Raw genomic sequence first — 19,127 nt, 5'->3', positions numbered from 1 at the left:
GGTCTCTACTTTACTATTTATATTTTGACAACTTTTATATCACTACATTCCTAAAGAAAATAATGCACTTTTTACTCAATACATTTTCCCTTACACCCAAAAGTGCATATTACATTTTAATGCTTAGCAGGACAGGAAAATGGTCCAATTCACACACTTATCAAGAGAACATGCTTTGTTCGTACATCTTGTCTGGTTTTTTTTTGTGTGACCCTGGCTATCCTTAAATTAAAAAAAAACATAAATTGTGCTATCTGGTTTTATCACAATCTTCACCTTCATCAGAAGATATCTCGAAATCACTGTCAGACCAATACGCAGCGGGTTGCGTGCTCCACATCATTTTATTAAATATGATGTACACGAAAAACCAATAAACACGACAGATAACAGATGACAGTTTCACAGGGTGAACAAACAGCAATGCAAAAGATAACTAACTACCCACAACCTACTAAACAAACACACACCCCTATATAGGACTCTCAATCAGAGGCAACTAGAAACACCTGCCTCCAATTGAGAGTCCAGCACCCAAACCTAAACATAGAAAACCTAAACTAGACAGAATGCAGAAATACAACCTAGAACATACTAACCTAGAACATACACCCACAACCCAGGAACACATAAATCAAACACCCCTCTACAACACACACAAAACCACCACCATACAAAACAAACATCCCTCTGCCACGTCCTAACCAAAATACTAAACCACTACTCCCTCTGCTGGTCAGGACGTGACAGGTTTGCTTAATATAATGAATTAGAAATGTATACTTTAACTTAAGTATATTCTAGAAATTACATTTACTTTTGATACTTAAGTATATTTTAAAACCAAATACATTTAGACTTTTAGTATTTTACTGGGTGACTTTTACTTGAGTTATTTTCTATTTAAGGTATCCTTACTTTTACTCAAATTTGACAATTGAGTACTTTTTCCCACCATTGGGCCTATGTGTCTCTATACTGAAAGATCTTCAACTGGTACAGTATGTAATAACATTGGCTAATGTAATAACATTTAATCATTTTAATAATGTCATAATATTTTGATTTTAAAGGATAATGTGACAGCTAAATCACCTAGATAAGGCAATAAAACTGTTGAACAGATAAGGTGATATGTTTTTTTGGATAAGTTTAATAACCAACAGCTTACTCTTTGGACATGTAGGCCTATACAGTATAGCAACTAGTACAGCTGATAATAAAAACAAACTGAAATAACCACCATTTTGACTGTCACTATAGCAATCCATGAAACACAACGTGACACTTTGAATTATGTTGAGCTTGTCATGTTGACTCTTCCAAAGCTTGTTGTGCTGTGGAGGGCATGTTTTGCCAATTGAGCTATCTCCTGTGGGATCAGAGAGAGGTTGTTCAGAGGTTTAGCTGATCAATTACCTGGAGAGCGCTGACCTATACAATAAAGCAATAAGAATCAGACGTGTAGTAGACTTACATCTGAGCCCCCCCCAAAACGTAACTTTTGTTATATTTAATCAATAAGGCACGAGAGAGTGTGGTATACAGCCTATATACCGCGGTTAAGGGCTGTTCTTATGCACAACGGAACACGAAGTGGCCATATACCACAAACCCCCGAGGTGCCTTATTGCTATTACAAACTGGTTACCAACGTAATTTAAAAAAAAAAACGTTATATTTTGTCATACCCGTGGTATAAGGTCTTACATACCACGGCTGTCAGCCAATCAGCATTCAGGGCTTGAACCACCCAGTTTATAATTAAGCAATGAAGCCCGAGGGGTGTGGTATATGGCAAATATACCACGGCTAAGGGCTGTTCTTAAGCATGACGCAACGCAGAGTGCCTGGATACAGCCATTAGCCGTAGTATATTGGCCATATACCACAAACCCCCGAGGTGCCGTATTGCTATTATAAACTGGTTACCAACGTAATTAAAAACAGTAAAAAGTTATATTTTGTCATACCCGTGGTATAAGGTCTTACATACCATGGCTTTCAGCTGATCACCATTCAGGACTCGAACCAGCCAGATTATAAATACCTTAAAATCAATCTTAGTCTACATTAACTGCATTTTAGGCACAGTCAATGACTTACCTTATTTGATGAAAACTCCCTCTCAATCTGCTCCAAGACATCTGGTATCTTCTCAGCAACTAACTCGGGTATAACATCACCTGGGAAAACAGTCACATACAGGGGCTATGATTTTCTGAAGGGAAAATTATAGCACTACATTCAAGGTGAGGAGTGTACACTAACCATAACGGGCCATAGCACTGAGGAGGCTACAAAAGTTCCCTACGATCTCTGGGTTGTCATGGTGTTCGAGTTCTGCTTCCTTGACAATAACTAATCCACTTCCTCCATTGGGGGTGAGAAGCCTGAAAGCAGCTAACTCTAAAAGGAATAGAGGAACAGGGAGAGTTCTCATATGTTCTGATATAAAGTCTCAATGTTTATGTTGACTCACCTGAGCTTTTGACAAGACTGTCCAGAGCAAGGAAAGCATACTTCACCACATAGCTATGCTTTAAATGTGCTTGGAGTGCGTGCATCAACAGAAGGGTAGAATCCTCAATGTCCTGGTCTTCAGATAAACCTATCAGTGGAGAATCCGCCAATCAGTCAGTCAATCAATCAATCGATCAATCTGGTGATGAATCAATCATTTGGGTGTGCTGGTGTGCAAAGACAAGCTGTGGAAACTACATTTCGGACAAATTTGTATAATTTGACTTAGGGTGTTTTCACATACAAAATGTAGTACCCTGGTTCAGTACCCTGGTTCGATTTCCTGGAGCATTTGTGAGAATTCTACAGAACATGTTTTGCTTTCACAATACCTGAAAATAACAGTTTCAGGGTGCAATCAGCAAGAAGCACATTCTACATGATGCTAGCGAGCTAGCTTATTTACAATGGGCCCCAAAAAAATAATGCAACTCAAGTTACCTGGTACTCGGGTCCTGGATCTTGGACCCACTACTCAAGCAGGTCCAGGATTTGTTTAAGCCAGGGTTCGTTTGCATTTCACACATGCTTTATAGCATGGATCTGGGCCATAAGGGGATATGTGATATTAATATAATATTAATATTCTGAAGGTCTTAGCCTACCTTGTAGGGTCAGGGACGACAGGGCTGCACACACAGACTCCATCACTGTGCTGTCCTGCATGTGTGCCTCTGCTGCCACACACACAGCCTCCACAGCATCTTTCAAAGGTACAACTCCAAGGCAAAGTCCTGGAAATGCACAATGTGCTGTTCACACATACAAAACTTTGGCTGGTGGTAGAGCTCATGTTGTGTGCAAATTATCAAGAAATTGCAGATCATTCCATTTACACGACAGCTCTCACTTTGTGCCAGTATGCTCCATAAGCATTTGCAACAGGGCACGACAATGTCACAATCCTCTGGAAACTTCCTCAGTGTGTTCAGCACCTCTCTGATACCGTCCAGGTCCAGCACTTCTCTGGCTGCCTGCTCTGATGAAAGGGAGGCATGTCAGTAATAATATAGGGAGGGGCTTGCCAGTGCTGAAGTACCCTCAACAATAGGCTTAGCACCCCCATTTGCACTAGCCTGGGTACCAGACTGCTTAGCTAATATTTCACTCATAGTACTCCGTGACATATGCCAAATTCATGTTTAGCATGACAAGGAGTGGACAGGAGTGGAATGATAGCTAAACAGACTGTGCTCCCCCAAGTAAAGAATGTATTAGCACACTGTGCATTTGGGAAAATCCAGGTAACCTGAATCTAAAATGGTAGATGACCTATTATTAAAGTATTACTGACCATCCCCGGAGATACAGAAGAGAAGCTGAAAGGCATGAGAGAGCAGTGGTGCTTTCTCAGGGTGACTGTGCACGGCGTTCAGGACACAGGTGATCACTTCCTTGGTAAGCAGACAGGAGCCATCCCCAGCTTGGCCCAGCACTTCAAGGGTATTGCAGAGAGATGATAACCTTGTTGTCTATACAACCAAACCTAATACCAACATGGCAGAGGAATCTAACCCACATTCATGCAACCCACCCCAAGTGTTCACCTACCTGCAATTAAACGCTGGTGTAGGACCTGGCAACCATTTTGCTGAACACCTGCACAGTCCATGTGACTTTGCATGGCAGTGGTGATGGCTATAACAACGTCAGTTACCCTGTAGAATACTACCATAACAGTTTAAAGTTAAACTAGAGGGCATGTTTTTCTAGAGGAACATTTGTAATATCTTGGTCCCAGATCTGATTGTTTGGCATGACAAGGACCATGAGTTACCTATTTTTATTTTTTATTTAACCTTTATTTAACTTGGCAAGTCAGTGAAGAACAAATTCTTATTTACAATGACCGCCCACCCAGGCCAAACACGGACAATGCTGGGCCAATTGTGCCCTCCCTATGAGACTCCCAATCATGGCCGGATGTGATACAGCCTGGAATCAAACCAGGGACTGTAGTGACGCCTTTTGCACTGAGATGCAGTGCCTTAGACCACTGCGCCACTCAGGAGCCCAACCTATATAGCAGAAACAGATCTGGGACCAGGCTAGATTTGTATGATAAGAATTTTAAAGATCATATCACCCATAATGAGCAAAGTAAACAGCCTTACCGTTCCTTTCCTCAGACAGCAGGTATGACAGAGCTGACATCTGGACAGATTCCACATCTCTGTAGGTCTGCATGAACTCTGCAAATTACAATTGACCACTATTCGTCAGAACACAACTGCAAACTCTTAAGGACAAGTAGGCTATAGTTATTAACCTCTGCAGTAATTTGGACACGTACTTTCATTCGCACAGTATTGTACAAAAACATACACAATTTTAATAAAACTATTAGGGAACGGAGGACAGTAAAAGGAAGTACCGACCGAGCACACCGTCAAAGCCTTGGTGGAATGGCAGCCCATGGACACCAGGGGGCAGTGTTTTCTTCATGGTGTGTAGAGGGGAGCCACACAAAAGCAGACACTGCTTCACCAGATCCTCATTCACCAGTTCCCTTTATTGGAGAGATAATCTCAGTTGACCCAGAACTAGAATCTTGTGTAAATTTGTCAGATGGTACCATTTATGTTTACGTAGTCTGTTCACGAGGCATTAGTGAAGGGATAGCATAACACTAGTTCATCCTATCCCCCTGTATCTATAACTAAAGTTCAAGTTTAATTTATATTGCCATTAATAAGTACAATACATACATTGAAATGTCTCTGATGAGAGCTCAACCAGACCTCAACCTTTGAATGTCTCTGTGGTGAGAGCTCAACCAGACTTCAACCTTGGAATGTCTCTGTGATAAGAGCTCAACCAGATTTTAACCAAACTGTGACAGCTGACAGTCTCGGGCACATGTCCCAAACTCATTGCATGAAGGGCCGAGTATCTGCGGGTTTTCGCTCCACCCTTGTACTTGATTGAGGAATTAAGGTCACTAATTATTAAGGAACTCCCCTCGGCTGGTTATAGAAGTCTTAATTGAATGGAAAAAAACAAACCCGCAGACACTCAGCCCTCAGTGGAATGAGCTTGACACCCCTGGTCAAGGGCGACTACACTGCTCACCACACGCTGGTCCTGGTCTTTGGGTTGCGGTCCAACATCATAGTGAGGACTTGGTGGAGGCCCTTGAGGACGATGACGTCCAGTGATGTCTGGTCCTCTCTGATCCTCAGCAGCTGAGAGATAGATCCCTCTGGCTGTGGATGGGAGATCAGGGTCTTATTCATTAGTCCACACTGTAGCAAAATGTTTTGCAACGGAAAACAAGGATTTTTTTTGGGGGGGGACAAGTTCCCTGTTTCAGTCCGCTTTCTTCTGTTTGGTGCCTAGTGACTACAACCGTCAGTAGTGTTTCTCAAACCTCTCTTCCAGTAGCCTCAGCCTTCCCACTTCTTTGATCCATTACAGCACACCTTATTCAACTAGTCAAAGCAGGTGTGCTAGTAGGGGAAGTTGGGGAAGTTGCACAACTGAATGCATTCAACCGAAATGTGTCTTCCGCATTTAACCCAACCCCCAACCCCTGAATCAGAGAGGTGCGGGAGGCTACCTAAATTGACGTCACCGGCGCCTGGGGAGCAGTTGTTGTGTCGGTTAACTGCCTTGCTCAAAGGCAGAAAGGCCAATTTTTCCACCTTGCCAGCTCGGGGATCCAAACAAGCAACTTTACGGTTACTGTCCCAATGCTCTAACCGCTAGGCTACTTACCGCCCCTGATAGTACTGGACTAGATGAAATGATTTACAGTACATAGGTGGGATACTCGAGGAGAGTGGTTTGGGAAATGCTGATCTACAAATCAATCCCACCTCTATGGTAAATGAGGAGTAACTAGTCAGTGATAGACGTACATCAAGCATGTGACAGGTCAGCATGTCGAGAAGGACACACCCCAGGGACCAAATGTCGGACTTCTCAGGCATCTGATGATGGGTCAGGCTCTCTGGAGCCATCCATCGTTTGGCATCTATAGAGATACAGTAAATAGCAAACAAAGTAAACTGTACTGTTATTAATTACTACATAATTAAATTTAATAAAATAAAGTAAAGAAATATTCTATACATACAGTCCTTTACCCTTTTCTGTAACTTTACTCTATCTCCTGTGATGGAGGCAGTTCCAAAATCAAATATGACAAACTTGGCCTCTTTTGTCATCAGAATATTTGATGGCTTCAAATTCCTACAGAGAAATTGTACTCTGAAATTATAATTTTTAGAAACCATAGGCTATTCATTCATGCAAACTATACAGGCTTGCCTGGCAATACATTTCAATGTGAGGGGCAGGTTACCTGTGAGCAATACTCCGTTTGTGCAAGTAGGCCAAAGCATCCACCATTTGTCCCAAAAATGTCTTGATGACCTGGTTGGAAAACAACACTTATTGCCCTCAATGCTTAAGGGGTTGATAACATACAGTACGTGTTAATACTTGTTCAACTAGTCATGGAAAAATCTATTGAGTTGTTGATGACCTTTTTGTTGATCTTCTTTTCCTCCTGTCTGTGATAAGTGACCACAGTGGACAGGGTGGTCATGTATGGGCAGTCCATTACCATTGAAAGGAAGACAGAAGATACCTGAGAAGGCAAAATGATTTAATGAGACTGACATTCATGATTTTACATTTGTAAATGTTCATTTTAGTCATTTAGCAGACACTCTTATCCATTTTTCAACTAGTCGGCTCTGGGATTCAAACCAGCAACCTTTCAGTTACTGGCCCAACACTCTTAACCGCTAGTCTACCTGCTGCCCTATGTGTCATATACAGGACATATACTTCATCTGTAAATAACAAACTTACACTTTCATCCCAAAAAATGAATAACTTCTTATACGTGACAATGTTGGGATGTCTCACATTCAGCAGACAATGAGCCTGATGGAAAGAACACATGACTTTGATGGACAGTGACAGTGTGTACCAAAATGTTAACTGATAGGCCTATCAGATGGAATAGCCAGATTGTGACATGTGGATCAAGTAGCTGACATATACCAGGCTTACTACTGTACTATTACACGGTAGATTATTAAGTAACTTTGCATAGTATCAATACTAGTTTTGTGAGAGGCCTACAGGATCTCACCTCCTGGTATGCTTGGTTGGCTCTGCCTTCATCGAAACACTCAACCTGTGGCGGACAGAATTATATCAGCATGTCAGCATCTATTCTAAAAAGAACCAATGCAAATCCTTATCAAATGTGTGCCCACTACACTACAGTATAACGTTACCTTCTTTAGTGTAAACTCCAGATCTGACGTTCTTTCCTTCACAAATATAACTGTCCCAAAGCATCCGGGGCACATTGCATCCAAAATCTTAAAAACAATGTTTACTTTACATGTTACAGTAATGCAAATGAGCGAGTGAATAAATAAACAAAAACACTAGCTACTAATTATGCTGTAACAAATGGGCACGTTTTAATGTAACCATTGCAGGCCCCTTGACATTACGTCTGTCAGAAAACTACATTGAGGTTAATTGTTGAGGCAGAAACTTGAACCATGAAAATATACATATTTACCATATAATCGTCCATGGTGCAGTGTGTTCAAGATGTAGAAATCTGTGCGCTGCTTTGACAGCAGTGTTCAGTGTTGTGTTTCGAATATGTGCATAGAAACAGGGCTGTGACGGTTATGAGGGGATTGCATATGCGCATGCTCAATTGCGCACACGCGTATTCAGATATGAATCAATGTAACGTCTCAGCCTGGGACACAATGCAACTCCACAATTATGTTTAACCGTTCAGGATACATCACATTGAGTTTAGCCTCTGCCACAGACTTTCAGCTCATCTTCAGTAATGTTAATGTTGCCATTATGTTGGTAACAATTTTTTAAAAACGTGAGCGAAGGTTGGCAGCCGAGGCTATACGTTGAGATAAAATTAACTGTACGGCGGTAGACATGTGATTGTGACCTGCCGGCTGCGAGCGTGTGATTGGTTGCAGGCACACACTGTTAATTGTAAGTATTTTGAGTACAATTTGAGTTGGTGGCTGTGTGGACTAGGAGACGGAAGAAGGCAGTGTGATGGCCGACACGTTGGTGGTTTACCCAGTACATTTCTGGAATATATAAAGTTTGCGACTCTCTTTATTGTATAGCCTTTTACAAGTAGTCAGGACTGCTATTATCTTTTTTTGTGGTGTGCACCATGTCTTTTACTGGACTTGGAGACTGCCAATAAAGGTAATTCTTGTGTATGATATATTGGGTATTTAAAAAATATATATATCTAAGGGCTGGCCATGCATGGCACACCTTAGTTCCACTTTTTTCATATTTATTCCTGTATGTGTGTGTTAGACTTGCTGCCGCAGGTGGCGCAGATGACGGCAGGTAGCCTAGGCGTTAAGAGCGTTGAGCAAGTCACTGAAAGGCAGACTACTCACCCGGACTGCGAGTGATTCTTTTAGGTTAGAAAAACACTTCAGGCCACTCTTGAACATCTTAAAGGAACCTTGAATGAACCTTGTTGTTACATTTTCACATGTAGTTCTACACTGGGAAAAAAATGAAGAGACCACTGCAAAATGATCAGTTTCTCTGGTTTTACTATTACGATCCTCCACCAAATTTCACAGTGGGTGCGAGACGCTGTGGCTTGTAGGCCTCCCCAGGTCTCGCACTCACTGTGAAATTTGGTAGAGGATCAGTGATGATCTGGGGGTACTTCAGCAAGGCTGGAATCAAGCAGATTTGTCTTTGTGAAGGATGCATAAATCAAGCCACGTACAAGGTTGTCCTGGAAGAAAACTTGCTTCCTTCTGCTCTTACAATGTTCCCCAACTCGGAGTATTGTTTTTTCCAGCAGGACAATGCTCCATGCCACACAGCCAGGTCAATCAAGGTGTGGATGGAGGACCACCAGATCAAGAACCCCATTGAAACCCCATTGAAAACCTCTGTAATTTGATCAAGAGGAAGGTGGATGGTCACAACCCATCAAACAAAGACGATCTGCTTGATTTATTTGCGCCAGGAGTGGCATAAAGTCACCCAACATCAATGTGAAAGACTGGTGGAGAGCAAGCCAAGACGCATTAAAGTTGTGATTGAAAATCAGGGTTATTCCAACAAATATTGATTTCTGAAGTTAAAACATTAGCATTGTGTTGTTTAAAAATGAATATGAACTTATTTTCTTTGCATTATTGGAGGTCTGACAACACTGCATCTTCTTTGTTATTTTGACCAGTTGTCATTTTCTGCAAATAAATGCTCTAAATGACAATATTTTTATTTGGAATTTGGGAGAAATGTTGTCAGTAGTTTATAGATTAAAACAAACATTTGAATTTTACCCAAACACATACCTATAAATAGTAAAACCAGAGAAACGGATCATTTTGCAGTGGTCTCTTAATTTTTCCAGAGCTGTATATCTAAATTATGGGTTCAACAATGTGTTCTTCTAAAACCATATGGGTTCTTGCAATAAAAAAATGCCTCTAATGGTTTTTCTTATTGAACAGACCCCAATAGTTGGTGGGGTTCTTGGAGGAACCCAACTGAAAATGTTGAATTTGAAAAAGAACTAGGCTAGTCAGTTCTTAAATTCTTTTTTACAATGACCACTTACTGGGGAACAGTGGGTTAACTGCCTTGTTCAGGGGCATAACAACAGATTTTTACCTTGTGAGGGATTTGATCTGGCAACATTTCAGTTACTGGCCCAACACTCTAACCACTAGGCTACCTGCCACCGCGAATCTACAGTGCCTTCAGAAAGTATTCATACCCCTTGACTTATTCCACATTTTGTGTTACAGCCTGAATTCAAAATATATTAATATACTTATTTTCTACACACAATACCCCATAATAACAAAGTGAAAACATGTTTTTATACATTTTAGCTAATTTATTGAAAATGACAAACGTAAATATCTAATTTACATAAGTATTCACACCCCTGAGTCAATACATGTTAGAATCATCTTAGGCAGCAATTACAGCTGTGTCTTTCTGGGTAAGTCTCTAAGAGCGTTGTACACCTGAATTGTACAATATTGCACATTATTCTTAGAAAATGATGCATGCTCTGTCAAGTTGGTTGTTGATCATTGCTAGACAGCCATTTCCAAGTCTTGCCATAGATTTTCAAGCATATTTAAGTCAAAACTGTAACTAGGCAACTCAGGTATATTCAAAGTCATCTTGGTAAGCTAGGTATTTGATCCGGGATTTGGCCTTGTGTTTTAGGTTATTGTCCTGCTGAAAGATGAATTTGTCACAAAAATTATAACATCATTATACACAGTGTATTCAAAGTATTCAGACCCCTTGACTTTTTCCACATTTTGTTATGTTACAACCTTATTCTAAAATGGATGACAGTTTTTTTCCCCCATAATGACAAACCAAAAACAGGTTTTTAGAAATTTTTGCAAACGTATTACAAATAAAAAACAGAAATATGAAATGTACATAAGTATTCAGACCCTTTACTCAGGACTTTTTATTTTACTAGTCAGTTAAGATCAAATTCTTATTTACAATGACGGCCTACCCCGGCCAAACCCAGACGACGCTGGGCCAATTGTGCACCACCCTATGGGACTCCCAATCACAGCCAGATTTGATTCAGCCTGGATTCAAACCAGGTGTCACCTGTACTGAGATAGCTGCGCCACTCAGGAGCCCAAACAACACAACATTTTCAGTCACCTCCTTGTCTGAAGGACAAGTGGATAAACCGGTAATTCTTTTATTTTACTTTTATTTAACTAGGCAAGTCAGTTAAGAACACATTTTTATTTACAATGACGGCCTAGGAACAGTGGGTTAACTGCCTTGTTCAGGGGCATAACAACAGATTTTCACCTTGTCAGCTCGGGGATTCAATCTAGTAACCTTTCGGTTACTGGCCCAACGCTCTAACCGCTAGGCTACCTGCCGCCCCCTTAATGTCAAGCCCTGTATGGTTAACATTGGCTGCTACTGTCAAGCCCTGTAGGCCTACATTGGCTGCTACTGTAGGCTGAATGATATAACAGCTATTTCCATGTTAAAATGTTATGGAATGCATTTTCTCCATTGTGTTTGATGGTAGGCCACTCTGGTAGACCTACATTAGGATCAAATAGCCACAGGAGCCTACTTGACCACTGTCTGAAACTGTAACTTAAAGCGGGTACAGCCTCAGTGTTCACATTAAACGTGCACTGGAAGTTGCACAGGATTTTCACAATGTTCAAGTTTGTGCTCAGCAGATGTGAAAATAGCTCAGTGCCCCCCAAAAAATGTTGGGAACATTGGTCATAATGTATGATGTTTTTCACAAACATCCTTTCTGAATGTAAAAGTAATCCAAGAAGTAATCCTCTGTAATCTGATTACAATATTTTTAGCTGGTAAAGTATTATTTATTTTATTATTATTATTATTTATCAGATTTGCTAAGCAGGAGTCAGTCAGTACTGACTTAAATAGATTGTTTAAAAAATTTGAACTGAGCTACATTCTGCATCAAAAGTTCTGAAAATGGTGCTGTAGAATGGTTTAGGTGAGAATCTAAAGCCAGTAACAACAGATCATCACGGCATCAGTTCTGAAGATGGTGCTGTAGAACGGTTTAGAAGGTGAGAATCTAAAGCCAGTAACAACAGATCATCACGGCATCAGTTCTGAAGATGGTGCTGTAGAACGGTTTAGAAGGTGAGAATCTAAAGCCAGTAACAACAGATCATCACGGCATCAGTTCTGAAGATGGTGCTGTAGAACGGTTTAGAAGGTGAGAATCTAAAGCCAGTAACAACAGATCATCACGGCATCAGTTCTGAAGATGGTGCTGTAGAACGGTTTAGAAGGTGAGAATCTAAAGCCAGTAACAACAGATCATCACGGCATCAGTTCTGAAGATGGTGCTGTAGAACGGTTTAGAAGGTGAGAATCTAAAGCCAGTAACAACAGATCATCATTTCCAAATAAGTAAAGAAGAGTGAATAAGTCTTCCAACTTTTCATTCTTCTTCATCCTTCTGATGAATGTGTTAAAAGTATGTGTTTGTGTGATGGAATTCGACACAACACACACACACACACACACACACACACACACACACACACACACACACACACACACACACACACACACACACACAGGGATGGAGAGGCCCACAGTACGCACTGTGTCATTTCAGTTACCTGTCCATTTCTCTAAGTGCACTCAAAGCACCAAACATTAACTTCCATGTCAAAAGACCATATAATACAGTCGACCCCCCCATGAAGAAACACATCTACATTTGTCTACATGAAAAAGTGAATGAAATCAACCCTCACCAATCCCACTAGATAGTACATAAGATATTGTCTGCATCTGAAATTGCACCCTATTCTCTAAATGGTGCACTACTGTAAAGTAGGGGATATGGTGTACCATATAGGGGATAGGGAGCCATTTCAAACGCTGTCTAAAACCTTTATGAACACATTAGATTAGAAGGCACGTAATAAGAAGTGAAGACACAGTAAATATGATTTGTAGTTCTCTCATGATTTCTTGTATGATTATAGTGGTGGAAAAACCCAGTGAGCTTTCAGATTAGTTCTCTTCCATAAAAAAATAACAAATTACCAAAAATAAGTCATGTTTTTTCTTCTTCCAAAAAGCCAGTCCTTTAAGATATAGACCTGAAGAGTTTTGCTTTCTGTTAAGACTGTAAACTTAAAAACCTTTTTCAAATGTTTTTTTGGAAGGGTTTGCAGTTGTTTTGCTTAAGATACAGTAAATGTTAAGTAACACCATATCTTGCCTTGCAAAAAACTAAAACTAAGTAATGTTTTTTGTTTGTTTTACTTTTCCGCTGGCGATTGCGAGACATAACTTCGGATGAGGTTGGATGACAGACACAGTGCTAATAATTACCCATAATGCTACTCAGGGGGTCACATGACCCTCCTTGGAATTTTAAGGCTACCCCATGGCAGCACCAGCCAGACAGACAGACAGACAGACAGACAACACCTCGCTTGGACCTGAAATCCATAGAACCCATAGAATTAAAAGGAATTGTTTTTATTCTTATTCTAGTTCTACTTTGTTGAAGACCTTTGGCAGCGATTACAGCCTCTTCTTGGGTATGACGCTACAAGCTTGGCACACCTGTATTTGAGGAGTTTCCCCCATTCTTCTCTGCAGATCCTCTCAACCTCTGTCAGGTTGGATGGGGAACATCGCTGGACCACTCAAGGACATTCAGAGACTTGTTCCGAACCCTTCGACCTCATGGTTTGGTTTTTGCTGACAGGCGCTGTCAACTATGGGACCTTATATAGACAGGTGTGTGCCTTCTATTTATTTTTATTAAACCTTTATTTATCTAGGCAAGTCAGTTAAGAACAAATTCTTATTTACAATGACGGCCTACCCCAGCCAAACCCGGCCTTTCCAAATCATGTCCAATCAATTGAATGTATCACAGGTGGACTCCAATCAAGTTGTAGAAACATCTCAAGGATGATCAATGGAAACAGGATGCACCTGATCTCAATTTCTAGACTCATAGCAAAGGGTCTAAATACTTATGTAAATGAGGTATATCTGTTTTTTATTTGTAATGATTTTGCAAACATTTAAAAACTGTTTTTGCTTTGTCATTAAGGGGTATTATGTGTAGATTGATGAGGGGGAAAAAGTAATTTAATCCATTTTAGAATAAGGCTGTAACGTTACAAAATGTGGAAAAGGGGAAGGGGTCTGAATACTTTCCGAATGCACATTTTGTATTATTATATATATTTTTCGTATTATTATTATTATATATATATATATTTTATTAATGAATTTTCGGTTTTACAAACATACAGATAATGACAGAAAACAATACATTGAGAATACCCCCCCTTACCTGAAAAAAATAAAAATAAGGAATTGGCACCTTGCTTCATTGATATTTGACCTACTGTACAGCATAAGGACTATGCTCGGCATTAAAAATAATTACTGTGGTTCAGGGTTGGTTGCAGGTTGTGTGTTGTATCTTTCACATGATGATGGGAAAGACACGATAAAGGGCTGCCATATCCTAACAAATGTACAGTTGAAGTCGGAAGTTTACATACACTTAGGTTGGAGTCATTAAAACTTGTTTTTCAACCACTCCACACATTTCTTGTTAACAAACTATAGTTTTGGCAAGTCGGTTAGGACATCTACTTTGTGCATAACACAAGTCATTTTTCCAACAATTGTTTACAGACAGATTATTTCACTTATAATTGACTGTATCACCCAACAGTGGGTCAGAATTTTACATACACTTAGTTGACTGTGCCTTTAAACAGCTTGAAAAATTCCAGAAAATTATGTCATGGCTTTAGAAGCTTCTGATAGGCTAATTGACATAATTTTAGTCAATTGGAAGTGTGCCTGTGGATGTATTTCAAGGCCTACCTTCAAACTCAGTGCCTCTTGCTTGACATTGTGGGAAAATCAAAAGAAATCAGCCAAGACCTCAGAAAAAAATTGTAGACCTCCACAAGACTGGTTCATCCTTGGGAGCAATTTCCAAACGCCTGAAGGTACCACGTTCATCTGTACAAGCAATAGTACGCAAGTATAAACACCATGGGACCACGCAGCCGTCATATCGCTCAGGAAGAAGACTTGTTCTGTCTCCTGGAGATCAAATCAAATTTTATTTGTCACATACACATGGTTAGCAGATGTTAATGCGAGTGTAGCGAAATGCTTGTGCTTCTAGTTCCGACAATGCAGTAACTAGATGAATGCACTTTGGTGCGAAAAGTGCAAATCAATCCCAGAACAACAGCAAAGGACCTTGTGAAGATGCTGGAGGAAACATGTATGAAAGTATATATATCCACAGTAAAACGAGTCCTATATCAACATAACCTGAAAGGCTGCTTAGCAAGGAAGAAGCCACTGCTCCAAAACCGCCATCAAAAAGCATGACTACGGTTTGCAACTGCACATAGAGACAAAGATCGTACTTTTTGGAGAAATGTCCTCTGGTCTGATCAAACAAAAATAGAACTGTGTGGCCATAATGACCATCGGTATGTTTGGAGGAAAAAAGGGGAGGCTTGCAAGCCGAAGAACAGCATTCCCACCATGAAGCACGGGAGTGGCAGCATCATGTTGTGGGGGTGCTTTGCTGCAGGAGGGACTGGTGCACTTCACAAAATAGATGACATCATGAGGAAGGATTATGTGGATATATTGAAGCAACATCTCAAGACATCAGTCAGGAAGTTAAAGCTTGGTCACAAATGGGTCTTCCAAATGGACATTGACACCAAGTATTTTTTTTTCCAAAGTTGTGGCAAAATGGCTTAAGGAACACAAAGTAAAAGTATTGGAGTGGCTATCACAAAGCCCTGACCTCAATCCCATAGAACATTTGTGGGCAGAACTGAAAAAGCCTGTGCGAGCAAGGAGGCCTAAAAACCTGACTCAGTTACACCAGCTCTGTCAGGAGGAATGGGCCAAAATTCACCCAACTTATTGTGGGAAGCTTGTGGAAGGCTACCCGAAACATTTGACCCAAGTTAAACAATTTAAAAGCAATGCTACCAAATACTAATTGAGTTTAAATGTATTTGGCTGAGGTGTATGTAAACATCTGACTTCAACTGTATTAGATCTGCCAGAGATATCATGTCGAATCCTTTCTATATGTAGCAAGCTGGTGATTTCAGCTAACCAGGTTTTAAAAACAGGTACTGTCTCCTTATTCCAAAGGCTTAAAATGTTTATTTTTGCAATAAACATGCCATATTGTACAGTCTTCTGTTCCCAGTTGGTTAAAGTTGTTAGATGATGTGGTCTGCCTAAAACTGCAGTGTCCAGGGCTGGTTTGATGTTAAACCTGTATACACGTGAGAAACACTTAAAAATATCCTGTCAGAGTGTGTGCAGTTTGGGGCATGACCAGAAGAGGTGACCCAGGGTACCCTCTGCAGATGTGCATGTAGGGCATATCGGAGAGACCGAGGGGTAGAACGAGTGTAATTTGGTACAGGAATATTGTAGTCTGTGAATCACTAAATTGGTGTCGAAGTTTATCGAGCACAAGTGAATATCTCGAAGGCAACCAGCCCAACAGTCATCAGTAATCTCCATACCAAGGTCTTCCTTCCAGGTCTACTTCAAATGTTGTGTGCATACAGAGTAATATGCTGTAAAGTGATCTACAAATCTGGAGATCAAACTCTTGGAGCCAGGGGCGAGGTTCATGAAAATATACAATTCGCTGGCTGGTGTAATTGCCTCAATGTGGTATATTTAAGCAAAAGTAGTTTCTTATCTAAAGATATCGGAAGAAGTTAGATGCGGGAGATCGTACATTTCCCTCAACTGTGTGAATGTGGCAAAAAAATTTTATTGATGTAAAGGTCTGCAATAGTAATAATGCCCTTTCTCTTCCAGCATAAAAAAATTGTTAGTGAGGGGGGGAAGCATGGTTATGGCAAATAGGTGTACAGACAGCAGTCTCCGGGAGACCAAATATTTTCCTGATTTGATACCTAACATTTTATGCATTTTTTGCATAAAGTTATTGCCAGGAATACATGTAGGGGATTTAGCTGATGAAAAGAGAAGTGCTGGAAGAGAGGTGTTCTGTATATCTTGTTCAATAGCGAGCCATGAAGGGGTGAAGGGATCCACCACACCAGAGTATGCATCCTGCCAATAAACCAGTGCTCTAGCATTTGCTGCCCAATAATAATGCTGAACATTTGGCAGACTCAGGCCCCTTAATTCTTTGGGCTTGATTTTGTTTTTTAGAGATATGGTGTACTTTGCATCCCCACACAAAAGGCAAGATAATAGAAACCAAGGATTTGAAAAAAGCTTTACTTAAAAAATATAGGCAGATTTTGAAAGAGATAAAAGAATCTAGGGAGTGTAACCATTTTAATAGCATTAACACGGCCTATCATAGATAGAGGCAACACTCTCCAGATCTCAATGTTGCGCTTCAACTTCCCTATCCTGTCGAGGTAGTTAAATTTATAAATCAATTTAGGGTCCTTAGGGATGACAACCCCTAAATACTTAATTTTGTCTCCTGTGACTTTAAAAGGAATAATTTTAAGGAACTCTGGGTTTAAGTCACCTTTAAGAGGCATAAAATCTCTTTTATCCCAGTTTATGGTGTACCCATAGAGTTCTCCAAATGATTCGATTAGCCCCGACAGCGGTGGAAGTGACTCTTTGGGGCGTGAGACGAACAAGATGCTATCATCCGCATAGAGCGAGATGCTGTGATCAACCTTGCCTATGTTTAGTGGAGCAATGGCAGAATGGATTCTGATACTGATAGCTAGGGGTTCCATAGCAACGGCGAATAGCAACGGACTCAAGGGGCATCCCTGGTGGCAGGAACGTTGAAGTGAAAACGGAGGTGATTTATTGTAATTAGTGAAAACTGAAGCCATCGGGCACACATATAGTACTTCAACCCAAGAGACAAAACTCTCGCCCAGACCAAACTCATTTAAAAGTATTGCAACTTTAGAATCTTTGTCATGTTTGGAATACATGATATTCATCAGTCGCCTAACGTTGGAAAATGAAAATCTGCCTTCGATAAAACCAGTTTGGTCATGATGAATTATAGTCGAAATTGATTTATTTAGTCTGTTCGCGAGTATTTTAGTAAAAACCTTGAGATCGCATCCGAGGAGGGCAATAGGACGATATGAAGATGGATCTGTTTCATCTTTATCTTTCTTTAATATTAGGGAGATATTAGAGATATAAAGATTCTGGGAGCCTGCGAGTTTCAATAGAGTGTTTAAACATTCTCAACATAGAGGAGTAACCTTTTCTGAATAAGCTTTGTAAAACTCGATACCAAAGCCGTCAGGGCCAGCCGCTTTTCCATTAGGGAAGGAACATTTTTATTTATTTATTTCACCATTATTTAACCAGGTAGGCTAGTTGAGAACAAGTTTTCATTTACAACTGCGACCTGGCCAAGATAAAGCAAAGCAGTGTGACACAAACAACAACACGGAGTTACACATGGAATAAACAAACATGCAGTCAATAATACAATATAAAAAGTCTTTATACAGTGTGTGCAAATGAGGTAGGATAAGGGAGGTAAGGCAATAAATAGGCCACAGTGGCGAAATAATTGCAATTAAACACTGGAGTGATAGATGTGCAGAAGATGAGTGTGCAGGTAGAGATGCTGGCATGCAAAGGAACCAAAAAATAAATAAAAATAACAGTATGGGGGATGAGGTAGTTGGATGGGCTATTTATAGATGGGCTATGTACAGGTGCAGTGATCTGTGAGCTGCCCTGACAGCTGGTGCTTAAAGTTAGTGAGGGAGATATGAGTCTCCAGCTTCAGTGATTTTTGCAGGTCATTCCAGTCATTGGCAGCAGAGAACTGAAAGGAAAGGCGGCCAAAGGAGGAATTGGCTTTGGGGGTGACCAGTGAGATATACCTGCTGGAGCGCGTGCTACGGGTGGGTGCTGCTAAGGTGACCAGTAAGCTGAGATAAGGCGGGGCTTTACCTAGCAAAGACTTATAGATGACCTGGAGCCAGTGGGTTTGGCAACAAATATGAAGCGAGGGCCAG

At 40.5% G+C, this 19,127-nt stretch overlaps 1 protein-coding gene across 2 annotated transcripts; it reads right to left on the bottom strand.

Annotated features, from left to right (window-relative positions):
• Positions 1-325: 325 nt before the first annotated feature.
• LOC106585780 (serine/threonine kinase-like domain-containing protein STKLD1) lies at positions 326-8,286 on the bottom strand. Of its 2 annotated transcripts, XM_014172392.2 has the most exons (19): positions 8,075-8,285; positions 7,779-7,865; positions 7,631-7,675; positions 7,345-7,419; positions 7,013-7,117; positions 6,830-6,900; positions 6,602-6,717; positions 6,384-6,499; positions 5,596-5,729; positions 4,902-5,032; positions 4,638-4,715; positions 4,075-4,191; positions 3,818-3,958; positions 3,374-3,502; positions 3,129-3,257; positions 2,483-2,611; positions 2,272-2,409; positions 2,107-2,186; positions 326-1,372 (listed from the first exon to the last, which is right to left on the bottom strand). In XM_014172392.2, the coding sequence occupies exons 1-19, from the start codon at positions 8,087-8,089 to the stop codon at positions 1,295-1,297; spliced, it is 1,914 nt and encodes a 637-aa protein (XP_014027867.1). In that variant the 5' UTR covers positions 8,090-8,285; the 3' UTR covers positions 326-1,294. The 2 variants fall into 2 exon arrangements, with proteins under 2 accessions (XP_014027867.1, XP_045563010.1); XM_045707054.1 differs by lacking the exon at positions 7,345-7,419 and having other exon boundaries at positions 8,075-8,286.
• Between the last annotated feature and the right edge of the window lie 10,841 nt (positions 8,287-19,127).

Source organism: Salmo salar, chromosome ssa24 (assembly GCF_905237065.1).
Source record: "Salmo salar chromosome ssa24, Ssal_v3.1, whole genome shotgun sequence".
NCBI classification, from domain to species: domain Eukaryota; kingdom Metazoa; phylum Chordata; class Actinopteri; order Salmoniformes; family Salmonidae; genus Salmo; species Salmo salar.
The sequence above is the reverse complement of the archived record's forward strand: the minus strand, read 5'-3'. Positions and strand labels throughout refer to the sequence as shown.

What these genes read in the sequence shown, in the direction of transcription:
- LOC106585780 (XM_014172392.2), bottom strand. An exon ending in CCAACCAAGCATACCAGGAG is followed by an intron (nt 7,420 to 7,630) that starts GTGAGATCCTGT and finishes TCTTTCCATCAG; the next exon opens with GCTCATTGTCTGCTGAATGT. An exon ending in GTCGTCCCTGACCCTACAAG is followed by an intron (nt 2,612 to 3,128) that starts GTAGGCTAAGAC and finishes CTCCACTGATAG; the next exon opens with GTTTATCTGAAGACCAGGAC.